This window comes from Nematostella vectensis, chromosome 13 (genome assembly GCF_932526225.1).
Source record: "Nematostella vectensis chromosome 13, jaNemVect1.1, whole genome shotgun sequence".
NCBI classification, from domain to species: Eukaryota; Metazoa; Cnidaria; class Anthozoa; order Actiniaria; family Edwardsiidae; genus Nematostella; species Nematostella vectensis.
Genome location: NC_064046.1, coordinates 11,378,559 through 11,391,872, shown reverse-complemented (window position 1 = coordinate 11,391,872; position 13,314 = coordinate 11,378,559). Strand labels below are relative to the sequence as shown.

At 37.8% G+C, this 13,314-nt stretch overlaps 1 protein-coding gene across 1 annotated transcript; it reads right to left on the bottom strand.

Moving 5' to 3' along the window:
• Positions 1–300: 300 nt before the first annotated feature.
• Positions 301–2,236, bottom strand: LOC5519417. Its single transcript, XM_001639265.3, has 2 exons — positions 2,058–2,236; positions 301–1,725 (listed from the first exon to the last, which is right to left on the bottom strand). The coding sequence occupies exons 1-2, from the start codon at positions 2,111–2,113 to the stop codon at positions 864–866; spliced, it is 918 nt and encodes a 305-aa protein (XP_001639315.2). The 5' UTR covers positions 2,114–2,236; the 3' UTR covers positions 301–863.
• Between the last annotated feature and the right edge of the window lie 11,078 nt (positions 2,237–13,314).

Sequence of the window (13,314 nt, the reverse complement as noted above, 5' to 3'; positions counted from 1 at the left end):
AGGAACTAAATGCTAAAAAAACACTGCTTTTTTATTAAATGCTGTTCAATGTTACCAAAAGAGAATACATATGAAATAGACAGGCCAGGGTGTGCAACCCCTGCTGTTTATGATGCATTTGAAAAATATAGAACAAATAGACTCATGGTCATCACTGAGAAAAAGCTGTTTTGTGATAAAGAAACTGAATGCTGATATTTCTTGCATGCAGTTTTCCCAACTAATCTGATGTTGCCCCACAATGAATACAATGTAAGATTTAATGATGGGGAGTTGTTTTGAAAGAGAATGAGGCCATTATTTGAGGGAGGCGTTTATTTAAAAGGAAGAAATCTGCACAAATGACAAAAGTTTTCTTTAAATACAAATATAATACTACTAACAACAGTTTCTTCATCTCTTCTTACAACTTAGGTAGCTTTTAAAAATAAACTTTTATCCATCAAATACTGTATTTGACTCTTTCTTGCTCAGATTCTATGAGCTCCAATGCGGGACAATGTGTTTTGTATATTAGATATGAACAGCAACCGATGAGGATATTTACTTCAGTATATGTATAAAAGTCATTTAACTTGGTTAAATAAAACCTGATGGGGGAGGGGTGGGGCGCTTATTCGAGCAAAGTCAGCCTAGAACCTTATTTTTCAGCTTAGAGAACAAGATAGTCTGGTTTTCAATGTATAGTTCCTGTCCTGCAGACCATGAAACTTGGGGTTTTCACATTGAAGTTTAAAGGAAAATGGCCAAAACATATCAAACATTTCAGATTACATTTCATTTCTGGCTCTTCGAATTTTAAATTGTTTCTTGCTGTTCGCATAGACCCTGTGTCGCTAAAAGAAAGCTTGGGCTACCTTAAGTCAAACTTCTTTCAAATTTTTATCTTTTTGCTTTGCATTCCTCATCTTTCTTGTCTTGTCTTTCAACTTTTGCTCAAGGTGGTGTTTATCTAGCCACCTGTAATTACAGTAGGGAGAAGGTTCTCCATCAACCTTTCTTCTTTTATTCTGTTGAATATTGTTTTTCAAGGCATCACATTTGCTACAACTTCTGGATTTATAAGATTTGGCTAAAATAACACAATCATTGGAAAATATTTTGTTCTTACAGCTGTTAGGACCTGTTATGCTTGTGTCCTTTAAGGTTCCTCTCAACCAGGAACCACTGATGAAGAAGCTTTCATCATCATCTATACCTTCGCAGAGTTTAGATTTCTCCATTAGTGCCATCAAAGAAAGCAACTTTTCTCCAATAGAAAGATCAACTTGCAAGATATTTTCAGGGTCAACCAAACGACCCATCGACTTCAGAGCCAGCCGAAGAGGGCCTTTCTCAATACCTTCTTCCACACAGATTTCAGTGGTTACTCGCATGCCATTAAATTCCAAAGCTCTGATTTTTATCAGACTCAGCCTTCTGTCAGATTCAGTGAGAACATGCCATCCATGTGAAGTGGCAAACTTTGTGGCCTCAGCTAGCATATTATCCTCCCCACCTTTGCATAGGCTCTTACTTTTTTCAAGGTTCACATAAACACGATACTTTTTTTCTTCAAGCTGCCTACGACTGATTGTTACATCATTATAAAGTTCTTTAACCAAAGATCCAAGGGTCCTGCGGTCTAGTGGTAGGATGAATCTATCTTTCACCATATCTGCGTGCTCCAAAATGTCAGCAATTGGAACATGTTTTCCTTTCTGTTGCGTGTAATTACTTGTCAGCCTAAAACGTAAATAAAAATGCAGGTAAAGAATATTCTGAAAATGTACTGCGGTTGTCTTGGTGCGATTGTAAGCTGCTCTAATGACCACATCAACTGGTTTACTTTGTTTACTTTTATTAATCGTAAGTATGTCATATTCTCATTTGGGAGTGAAGAAAGATGTAATAAAAGTTTTTATTAAAGTAAAAACTGATCGATATCTATTTATATAAGTACCTAAGTAATAGCACAGAATTTTCATGTGTTGCAGTGTTGGGGCCAAAGGGTAAACGAAACACTGTCACTAAAAAAATATAATCTTTAACAGTCATGAAACAGGATCAATACTTACCAAACTTTCCACTGTTTGTAGGAACGGCTTTTCTCCTCCCGTTTAGAGTGACTCATGGTTTCATATGAATAAAGTTCAACTGACTAACCAGGAGAAAAACGAACTACTCGCCGAGTACGTGACAGTAGGGCGGCTACTAAGCAGACTTGGTTTCCAAGCGCTGCGCGCAAAAAAAATCCCGACCGGGTCTAGGATGGGAAGTGCGTAGCGCGAGATTACTTTGTCCACCCACGACAGGAGCAAAAATTACCACAAAAGGTCAGCCCTGATCAACCGGTCTGGAAAAAACCCTATCTCGACTTCCACGAAAAGGGTTAACAAGGTAAATGAAAGCATTCTGTAAAGTTTGTTGCCGATCTTGATTTTTGGGGAGATTTGTTTCCGTCGAATATCCAGCAACTCTTCAAAATGTCTACACTTATGTGTTTTGTTAGCTTCCTCCGCTTTTGTCTAGACAGCTACAAACTTTTTTTCTAGAAAGCAGCAAGAAAAAAAAACAAGGCTATTCCGGCATGTCTGTTACTCTGTTTCCCCTCTTTCTTCGTCTCCGCGCGTACTCCCGCTTCCGGTCTCCGCTGAGTCCCCAAAGCGCAGCTTTGGTATTGTCCCCTCCCCCCTAGCATGAGAATCTCGTTCACCACAGGGAGCACGCGTAGCTATTCTAATGCTTGCGGTGGAGGCTAGAGTTTTGCTCGGCCTATCCTTCTTCTATAGTTACAGAATAACCGAATTTGCTATAGATAGGATATTTTTTGTATAAATTTTATGTCCCAAAAGTATTTTTATTGATGAAAAACAGGGGCATTATCCTATCCAGTGTATGTATAGCCTGCTTGCAGGCGGTACTCGGTGTTATCATCGCGGAAAACCCTTTCAGTTCGATGATCGGGCGCCATATTGTGTTCTAAGCCGCCCCCAGGAACCGTGCGGCTTAGAATACAATATGGCGCCCGATCATCGAACGGAGAGGGTTTTCCTCGATGATAACACCGAGTACCGCCTGCAAGCAGGCTAGTGTATGTATTGTACTCAGCTTGAAGTGCCACCATAGTGGTTTGACAAGCCAAATACAAATACATAGAACAGGAAAGAAACCGGAAAATTAGCGTATCAACAATTTAATGGATAAGGTCTCTAGAATGGAATAAAAATGCTCGAAATGCTATTCAGCTCGAAACTGTTATGTCCTAGGCATTTGGCAGGTGATGACAACTTTTAAACTACGCATAGAATTCTGTGTTTGTGTATTACCAGGGGCTCATAAGTAGGGGCAATTATCTGTATTATATAAGTGTCACGGCTTTTCCTAGGATCAGGCTATTTTTAGACGCACGGATTAGCCAATCAGATGACAGGGCGGAAAAATTGACTTTGTCTCAAGGAATCCAAAATGGCGGCCGAGAAGGGGGAAAACGACGCTTGCTTTTCAAAGTCTTTCTACATCGTCATATGCCTCCTAATTTCTGAACTCTTTAAGCCACAGAGAAAGAAACATTTTCTTGCTAGCCTTGGACTATCTATTTTTCCATAAGTGGACTCAAACTTTGTTACGAGGACATTTTTTCTTGCTCATGCAAAGCAATAAATTCGGAAATAAGTGATCATTTGTTTCGATCTCGAAATTCTCTCGCTGAGAGGCCACATTATCATTCATAAGGTGTTTAATACTGCTAGTTAGCTAACAATAGTGTAAGAAGTAACATACGGAAGTTTATAATTTGTTTTTTTGTTTTACATTTATATTAAACCAGCTCTTCAAAACTGTAAGTAATTGTGCCCTGGGTTTAACTTGCCCTGATCTGGTAAGAAATTGGAAAAAAATAACCATGTAAAAGTATACTAACATAAAAGGCACTACATTTGTGTCTTTTTTTGTAAATTCTGTTTCCATTTAAGCTTAATTCGAAAATTGATACTTGTTACTTACTCATTTAACTTATAATCTGTTATGAATACTTAAAGTATTACATACTTAGGCCCTGGCCAAACAAGGACACATGTTGCCGGAAACATGTTGTACGCGCGCATGTTTCCTCAATGTTTCCCAGTTTGGCCACCACGGAAACATTGTTGCGCAAAACAAATTTTGTGTCCAGGACACAAAAAATGTTTCCACAGCGAGAGAGAAATATTTTATGTTTCCAAGCGCGTGGAAACATTGTTTCCCGAAGGTATCCTCATTTGGCCACGCAAGGCAACATTTTCTAAGCTCGTTGCCTGACAACGCTCCCGGTGTACCAAATCAAAATGGCGGACGAAGATGTCGTTGTTGTGCAGAAAAGGCCAAAGAAAAGGGAGAGGCATTGGACGGACGAAATAAAGCGTTTGATTGTGTCTTACGAATATTGGAAATGTCTATGGGACATAATATCCAACAAAGAAGAGATATCATCAAGTTCGAAATAATGTCTTAAACTTCAATAGTGCAAAAAACTAATTTTTCATTTTTTTCTATGGCAACTTGACGATAAGAAATAAAGAATAGAGCGATTTTTAAGCAAAGAAGTTTTTAGGTTTCGTTATTTTCCTGCGCGCGCTAAAGAATAGCGTCATTTTAAACGAGCGCGCGCTGTTTTTGAATTTTTATTTTCAATCGCAATTTTTGTGGTTGTTGCCGTAGAAAACCACTTCCCAGAAGCTCGCCTGATTGCCTTATGTATACAGATTATTATTTTAAACTTCGAAATGATCAAATGTAATCTACGGCTCTGCTTTTTCGATATTTACGGAGCTCTGTTCTTGACTTGGACAGTGTGCGTGGCGCTGAAGGGGAAACATGTTTTCCGATGTTTCGTAACCGTTTGCCCACCCTCGGAAACATTTAGGAAACATGTTTCCCCAATGTTTCCGGTAACATGTGTCCTTGTTTGGCCAGGGCCTTACGGTATCTTAATTTGTTCAAATTTCACTTTCTTTTGACTGACCTCTTGGCTGTCCAGAAATCATAATAAGATTACAAATCATTGCAAAAAAGGCCAGGAGTGTATAAAAGCACGCATATCTGTCATCCTGGCTTGTAATAAGACTTGCCATCATTATAGTAATGGCCCTTGTAAAATCTTTCAAAAAAGTTCTTGATGGAAAGATGATGCTGTCACTCAAACAGTTTCAGGCTCTTGAAATATTATGGATCCCTTGGGGAAATGGACTCCTGGTCCATTGACCTGGTGCTTGGACCCCTTATCAAATATTATAAGATTTTTTCTCAGATTGACGTAACCTTTTTTTGTATATAGACATGGGATCTTCTATGGATTGTGATCCTTGGTTTCCTTTAGTTTGCTGTTAATGGTTCTTTATCATTGTGCCAATTGTGTGTTGATTATGATGATTATTTTATCAGTCCATTCATTTCGTGTCAGTGGTAGCACTCTGGAGTCCATTTTCAGTGTCCTAAGATTTGGAAGTGGTGAAAGCATCTCATATGGCCAAGCCTTGGTACACCAATCAACCGAATGGATTTACAACGAAAAAAATATTCAGAGGAAGGATATAAAAATGTCATGATCAATTTAGATAAAGTTACAATATTAATTTTTCAATTTTTTTAGTGCACAATGCCTAGAAAGTAATAGCTGTTTTAACATTCCATTTTGGTTTGAATGGGTCAAATAACATTTGACCAAGAGCTCTGCAAAGCCCTCCCATAACAACATTAGGTTAACATATTCACCCTATATAGCTACCAAATCCCTTGCCTTAGCTTCAAAATACCCAGTTTGTGGCTATTATTTGCTGGTTTGATAAGATGTTGAGAATCAAGACAAATACGTCAATAGCTTGGACATATTTCATACTATGACTTTGATAACCAGGATTTACAAGCTTTGATTTTTTGGTGCCGCTGCTTCAGTCCGTGAAGAGAAAAATTTGGCCTTGCACCAAAAAATGTCAGATTCTTAGAAGTTGTGTTACCACCATGCCAAAATGAATGTTCACAAAAAGGGCTAACTTAAGCCCAGGAGGAAAACCACTTGACAACTTCTATCCTGCTGGATCTTGTAGACTGTGTCAACAGTTAGGGACAAACACAGACATAAAAAGAAAAAAGGTTTTGACATCATTCAGTGGTGCTTTTTAATACACTATATTTTGGTAGCATGTTTGAAGCTAATATGAACAACTTCAATAATAATTAAGTAAAAAAAATGATAATTATAGTAGGGTGTTGTGTAAACTTAGTTATTTTACAGTAAACAAAAGTCATCAATAAAGCTTTTTGAGTAGCAAAACACATTCATGAATGTAGCAGATATTATCATAAAAGAAAAACTACAGGATATTTTCCTTATCATTACATATAATTATCTATTACAGCAAAATGACAGACTGTTATTGTTACAGAGAAATAACAGACTGTTTGAGTGGCAGCATAATCTTCCCCACAAGAGCTTTTCTGAAAGATTTAACAAGGTCTAAAAGAGAATTACTGTAATGGTGGCAAGTCTTACATTCATCTTTTTTGTAATGATTATAAAACGTATTATAGTTTCTGGTCAGCCATAATACTATAATACACATCCTCTCTATTTTCTCTTTTTTTGGAAAGTCAAATTTGAACAAAGTATTCATAACAGATCAGAAATAACAAGTATAAATTTTTCAATTAAATGGAAATAGAATTTACAAAAAGACACAAATATCGAGGTTGCCTTTTATGTTAGTATACTTTTTCATGGATATTTCTTACAATTTCTTACCAGATCAGTACAGTGAGTCCAGACAGGTCATGGGTGATACAAACACAGTTCCAGCTTTAAAGAGCTCGTTTAATAAAAATGTTTAACAAAAACAAAACATAAACTTTCGTATGTTACTTCTTACACTATTGTTAGTTAGTCACTTAGCAGTATCAAAAACATAATCAATGATAATATCGCCTCTCAGCGAGAGAATTTTGAGATCGATACAAATGATCACTTATTTTTTGCAAGAGCAAGAAAAAATGTCCTCGTAACAAAGTTTGAGTCCATTTATAATAAAAAAAAATAGTCCAAGGCTAGTAAGAATATGTTTCTTTTTCTTTGGCTAAAAGGGTTCAGAAATTAGGAGGCATATGACGATGTAGGAAGACTTTTAAAAGCAAGCCCCGTTTTCCCCCTCCTCGGCCGCCATTTTGGATTCCTTGAGACAAAGTCAATTTTTCCGCCCTGTCATCTGATTGGCTAATCCGCGCGTCTAAAAATAGCCTGATCCTAGGAAACGACGTGACACTTATATAGCACCAGAATATGGGGAAGTTGATTGCCCCTACTTATGAGCCCCTGGTATTACTGTATGTGTTATATACATCAAACCGTGGAACTTTACCAGACATCTCAAATAGTTTCAAATTGAAGCACGCATCAAAAATTACAAGAAAACCCACATCATAGGGGTTGTTGTTTCTTTGGAGGTAGAAAATTGTTCATATCAGCTGTTTGATTATGTTACAATAGGCCATTCCAGCTATAAGCATGCGCGCGCACTCACCATGGGAACTTACCTCAACTACCAGCATGCAGCGCGCGCTTCATTTGATGTAAAAAAGCGGGCGCTGCATCCTGGGGGTCGTTTCTCAAAACTCCCGGTAATTACCAGGTCCGTCAGGGTACCGGGAGAGTTTTCGGGATACTTTTCCGGGCGAGGAAGAGCGTTTCTCAAAGCTTGCAGTAGCGTCCCGGTTGTTTACGGGTTCCCGATAAGCAAATTATAATTTTCAGAGTCAATGAATAGATTGGATAAATAATTATTAAATATCAATAAAAGTCGTAGATTTGTCGATGTCTGTAGACAACTGGTACCCCAAACACTGCTGTGGCATCGGCACTTTTCGAAAAAAAGACAAAGAACAAGTAGATAAAGTCTCATTTTGTAGCAAACTTCCAATACCTTCGCAAAGTTGTTTACATTTTTTTAGGCGCACGGTGACAGCTAAATGTCAAATCATTTGACAGAAAAGAAACCATAAATTGATGTTAGCCGTGATTGGCTCACTTCTTTCCGGGCAGTGATATGGTTTCCTCAAGTGATGAAAATTCACTACAACTCGATACAACTTGAAAATGGCGAATTCAGCTGAAAATATTAAGGAAAAACATCGTTTTGGGTATCAATTATCGCATTTAAAGTAATCCCCGGAAAGTTAAAGGAAAGTTACCGGGATTTTTTCCGGACCCGACAATAACGGGCGTTTTGGGAAACACCCGTAAAGTCTATCGGGGGCTTACCGGGTGACTTTCTGGGTTTCCGGGTTTATCGGGACTTTTGAGAAACGACCCCCTGGTAGTTTAGGTAGGTTTCTATGGTTATGCGCGCGCAAACTTTTAGCTGGAATGGCCTATTCATAGATCCGACGCGCGCACGAATATCCAATCAGAAAGCAGCAAATAGAAGCCAGCGAAGTGCAACCCAAATGTCCCACAAAAGTCCCACAAATTGTACAACATGTCGGGTGAAGTCAGTGAGTACTGCCCGGAGTTATTTTAAATACAGACGTTTATAGGGGTTTTCCTGCGACTTGGAAAATAAAACACAGTAACCTAACATGATGGAATCTTGTCTTGTTGTCCAAGCTTAGTGAAAATCTTGTGAGAATGAAGCATAGAAATAGATAACTACGAGTTTGATTGTTGAATGGAAACGGCACGAATCCAGCTTAAAATACGAAAAATTGGAAATGATAAGATACTGCGGTGCTCTCTACGGTAGGTGCTAAGTGTTTATGTGTTTTCAAACATATTTTTGTCAACTTGCAGTGATTTAAGTGCAGGGAAAATCAGAAGAGAAAGTCGAATTCGCTGTTTACGACCAACTTCTAACTACAAGTTTTATCGGCAAACGTCAAGATTTACAGCAAAAATACAAACGTCAGTCTCATTCGTATATGTCATTGAAGTAGCCTAGGTATAATATCAAACACAAGTTTAATGGTAGGACTTACACTGCTCTTGTAAGTGGTTTGTTTGCTTTTTGTTTTTCGTTTCTTCGTAGTACATTTTATGTGTTTTTCTACAATTGAGTCCTAACTCTACACTAAAAGCGGCCGGGCAAAGAAAACAGGGCTAGCACTCTCTACGCTGACCGGAGAGTCCTTATTTGCTTGTCCAGATTCGCAGAAAAATATCTCAAACCAATCTTTTTCGGCGTCGATTGCCGACTTTTTGTGGGACATTTTTGGGACCACATGGCTGTTATTGCACCATCTCTTTCCTGATTGGCTATTCGTGCGCGCGTGATTGACATGTCGGATCTATGAATTGAAGAAAGGACCTTATTGCCAGCGTTGTTGCTGGTGTTGCAATGGCGCCATTTGGTGCAACCATACGATGGACCCTTTGTTTAGGTCATCTGGGCAAGAGGTTGTCTGTGGTACTGTTGTCTTTTTTTCTAAACGAGATTTTTGGACATAGTAAAAAAGACAAGGCCATAAGAAGAAGCAAGAGAGCATAAGATAAGAGAGAGACACTTTGGTATTACCCGCCATGTCGATTCCGAATCCGGCTATTTTTAGTAACCACCACCCCAACACTGCGCGTGAGCATTTTTACTCACTCTACCCCCGCGCTTTGGCATTGACATCTTGTAGTTTGCAGCTATTTTGTGACATGAAACCGAAAAAAACACCCTATTTGCACAAATACCATCGAAAATGTCATTCTAGCATCAAGGTTGCAGTTTATTAAGGGGGTGTAGTACTTCGAGGATTGCAAGATTTCCAAAACGAGACTTCATTCAAAATCAAGAGCGGAAAACCTCGTGCTTCAATCACCGTTTTTGCTCTAACTTGCTGCTTCTCCGTGGTTTTTCAACATTCATTATCTTCCTAATGGCCAAACAAAATCTGTAAGTTAGACATTAGATATAATATTGATTTTTGTGAATATTTCGGTGAATTGAAAAGGAATCCAAGAAAAATACATTTCATAAAACTATCCTTGTAGCGAGGGAATGCATTTTTGTGATGATCAAAGCCAGCAAGCTGAAGTATCTGAGCTTTTGTAAAATGAGAAAATAAAGAGGGAGATATTACTGTACTTCTTTGATGTTGTTATTATTATATGTTATATTACTATGTTGTTGTTATACAAGCTGGAGTCGGGATTTGAATTAAACGCAGTATCACAGCCATTTTATCGCTCGTCGGTTTTTTTCTTTCTTCTTCACTTGACTTCGCCACTCAGACAAACAAAACAGTCAAACTATTCAGGGATTTAGCTTTCTGTGAGTATATTTGCCAATCTTGGTAACTTAAGTTAGACTTGTTTTCTTCTCCCGAGTTATTTTACATGATCTCTTTTCATTCCTTTCGAGTTTGCAAAACAACAACACGCAACCCGCGTGGGAGTAGGACAAAAGTAAAAGGAGCAAATCCTCACGCGCAGTGGTGGGGTGGTGGTTACTAAAAATAGCTGGATTCGGGATCGACATGGCGCGCGGGTAATACCAAAGTGTCCCTCTCTTATCTTATGCTCTCTTGAAAGAAGCCATAGAAAGAAATGCTTTTAAAAGAAATAAAAATAAGTAATTTATCATTCGCATACACTACGAACATATGAAAACTCGTCCTCAAAAAGGCTTATTGCTGTTTTGTTTTCATCCTCACCAAAAAAACAAACAAAAAAAAAAAAACAGGAAAAGCTGGGAGATGATAAAAACTTTTTTTTCAATAAATTTGAGTAACTTAACACTAATTCAAGTTTGAAAAGCTTGTTGAATCCCTTTTTTTGCGCTTGTTAACATTTGCAAGGCTTTCATCAGGATCTAGCATACACACTACCCATAAACCAATTCGGGCTACGATACATAGATTTTTGAGTGCAACCTTATTTAAAATAAGTGAGATGTCTTATGCCCCCTTGGTGTATTACAGGTAGCCCAGGAAATGGTTTTGAAGCTTATTTGTAGCTTGGAATCGGCTGTTCTTAAAAGTGAAAACGAGTGGATTGAAGTAGCGATTTTTTTTGTGTGTGAAATGTTGCCAATAAAATTGCCTTAAAGTTAGAAAATGTCTTGTTGTTGTCAGATGTATGCCTAATTACGATTTGGGGGTGTTTTTTTCGCTAATTATACAGCTTCACTGAGGCTACCTGTGGGTGTATACATAATAACACTTCACCCAACTTCTCAAATTTGAAGCACGCATCAAAAATAAGACAGAAAAAAGGACATCTGTTATATCTATAAGCAGGGATTGTTTTTTTTTAGATGTAGAAAATTGTTTTTAGCAGCTGTTTGGTTGTTACAATTCGCCTGCAGCATAAATAAATATCACGTTCGAAACATTAACAATCAGATAGAATCGATAATCGTGACGCAGTACGCTAGGCAAGGACGTCATCGACTTGGTAAGATTATTAAAACGGCTTTGTTTTTGTTTTAACGAAATACAAAAAACTTTTTCACTACTCTTAACAATGACCGTTGACAATGATGGTTTTCCAAGCATGCACTGTTTTGAGTTTCTATCTTTCATCCATCTTCCATTCATTAGAACGTTTTCCCGTAAGCGACGTTTGAGATGCTAATGACTTTCAGGGCTCACTAATATGCAAATGAGTAGATGAGTGTGATCAGGATTGCAGATTGATATTTTGGCTGAGATTCGTCGATTCAAAACTTCCAGGTTATTCAGTAAAATGAATAAATACTTATCTGCTGTTGTGTAAGTAAATATTTATGAAATATATTTAAACTGTTATTCGATGACGACTTTATTTTCTAAAAGAAACTTTCAAGAATATCGCATACATACAAGTAGTTGACTATTTACAATAAAAGTACAAAATATGTCATTTTATAGTTTTTTTTTGGTCGGGCAGTCTGTGAAATCAAATATGCTTATATTATACTGCATACCTGCATTCATATAAGTTTAAAATTGTCCCAGTACTGAAAACCGTCCCAGATGACTCCACAAGCCTTCAGAAACTACAAACTGCACAAATGAACAAATCTGATCTTTTTTCTTAAATACCGTATTCTCTTCTATACCAATTCAAAATATCTCTGTCCATTATTTGTTTTTCTTGAATGTTTTCTCTGAAGTCTTCTTTTAGTTTTGCTTGGGAGTTAGAATAATGTGAGCTAAGGTCAGGATCACTCTGTGTTGGGATGAAGTCCTGTAAGCCGGCCATCGCGAAAGCTCGCATAGACTCCACGACTGACGCGCTTTGCGGTCGTCTATTTGCTCGGCGATTCTCTCTAGCACTTCTGTTCCCGGCAAGGCTGTTCAAAATAGGATTGTTCATCAAAAGAGATGGTTCACTAGTTCTTGCATGATTTTTTTTGCTTCGCTGACTTCGTAGGTCTGTCGAGTCAATCATGTTCTCTTCCAGGCTGGATTTTCCGCATCGAGTTGTGAATAAATCCATTGAACCGTTTATCCTTTCTATAATTTTGTCAATTTGGACCGCTATTAGCGTTTGATTGTGTTGTGGTCTTCAACCCCGAAAATCTCACGTTGGTAGCGACCTTGACTTAAAATTCCTCAAATTACTCTGAGTAAAGCTAGTGCTTTATCGTTTAACAAGGCCAGAAGCATTGACTAAAATTTCGTCTAAAACGTCGCATCTTTATAAGCGTAATAGCGCGATAGAGCCGGCCAATCAGGTTTGACCCATGCAGACCTAACCAAAGAGGGGAGTTTCTAGCAGATTTTAAAACAAAATAGGTAATTGAATATTAAAATGAGTCACGTATATAGTATAAAGTGATTTCCTCTTGCATTGTCTTTATCTGAATATTTCACAGATGTCTTTCTTTTACAAAGCGGTTGTCAGTAACAGATCCCGGAACAAACATCTAAATGATTATTATTTCTTATCGTGGTTATATAACAACTTTTGTATTGCACCTGGACAACCTTTCCTACTGCCAAACGGGAATTTTTTTATTGGGATCAGTTGGATTACATCGATCGACACAATGCTATTTTGATGATAAAGATTTTGATTATAGAAATTGTTTGCCATGCTAAACATGAATGCATTTTTTATAGTTTTTATAGTTTTTATGACTTCTCTTGACTTGAACAAATTGTTTATGTGCTTATAAATTTATTGAATAGTGCTTAGTCTCTGATATTAGTTTATTTTTTAACATAATTTCATTTTAAGAGTTATGAATAGCACTATCAAGAGCTAGAGCGTGCCAAAACGTGTTCCGCTTTGGGGACTGGCATTCGTTATATAGCATAATCCCCTGTTGGACGTTTCTAGGCTCGGTTTCCAACTCGTTCAAGTGAGACCGCGGTCAGGCCCCTTTGGTGGGCGCTCTA

Coding starts and splice junctions, on each gene's coding strand:
- LOC5519417 (XM_001639265.3), bottom strand. CDS start 2,113: ATGAGTCACTCTAAACGGGAGGAGAAAAGCCGTTCCTACAAACAGTGG. Junction 1,726..2,057: donor TACAAACAGTGGAAAGTTTG/GTAAGTATTGAT, acceptor TTTACGTTTTAG/GCTGACAAGTAATTACACGC.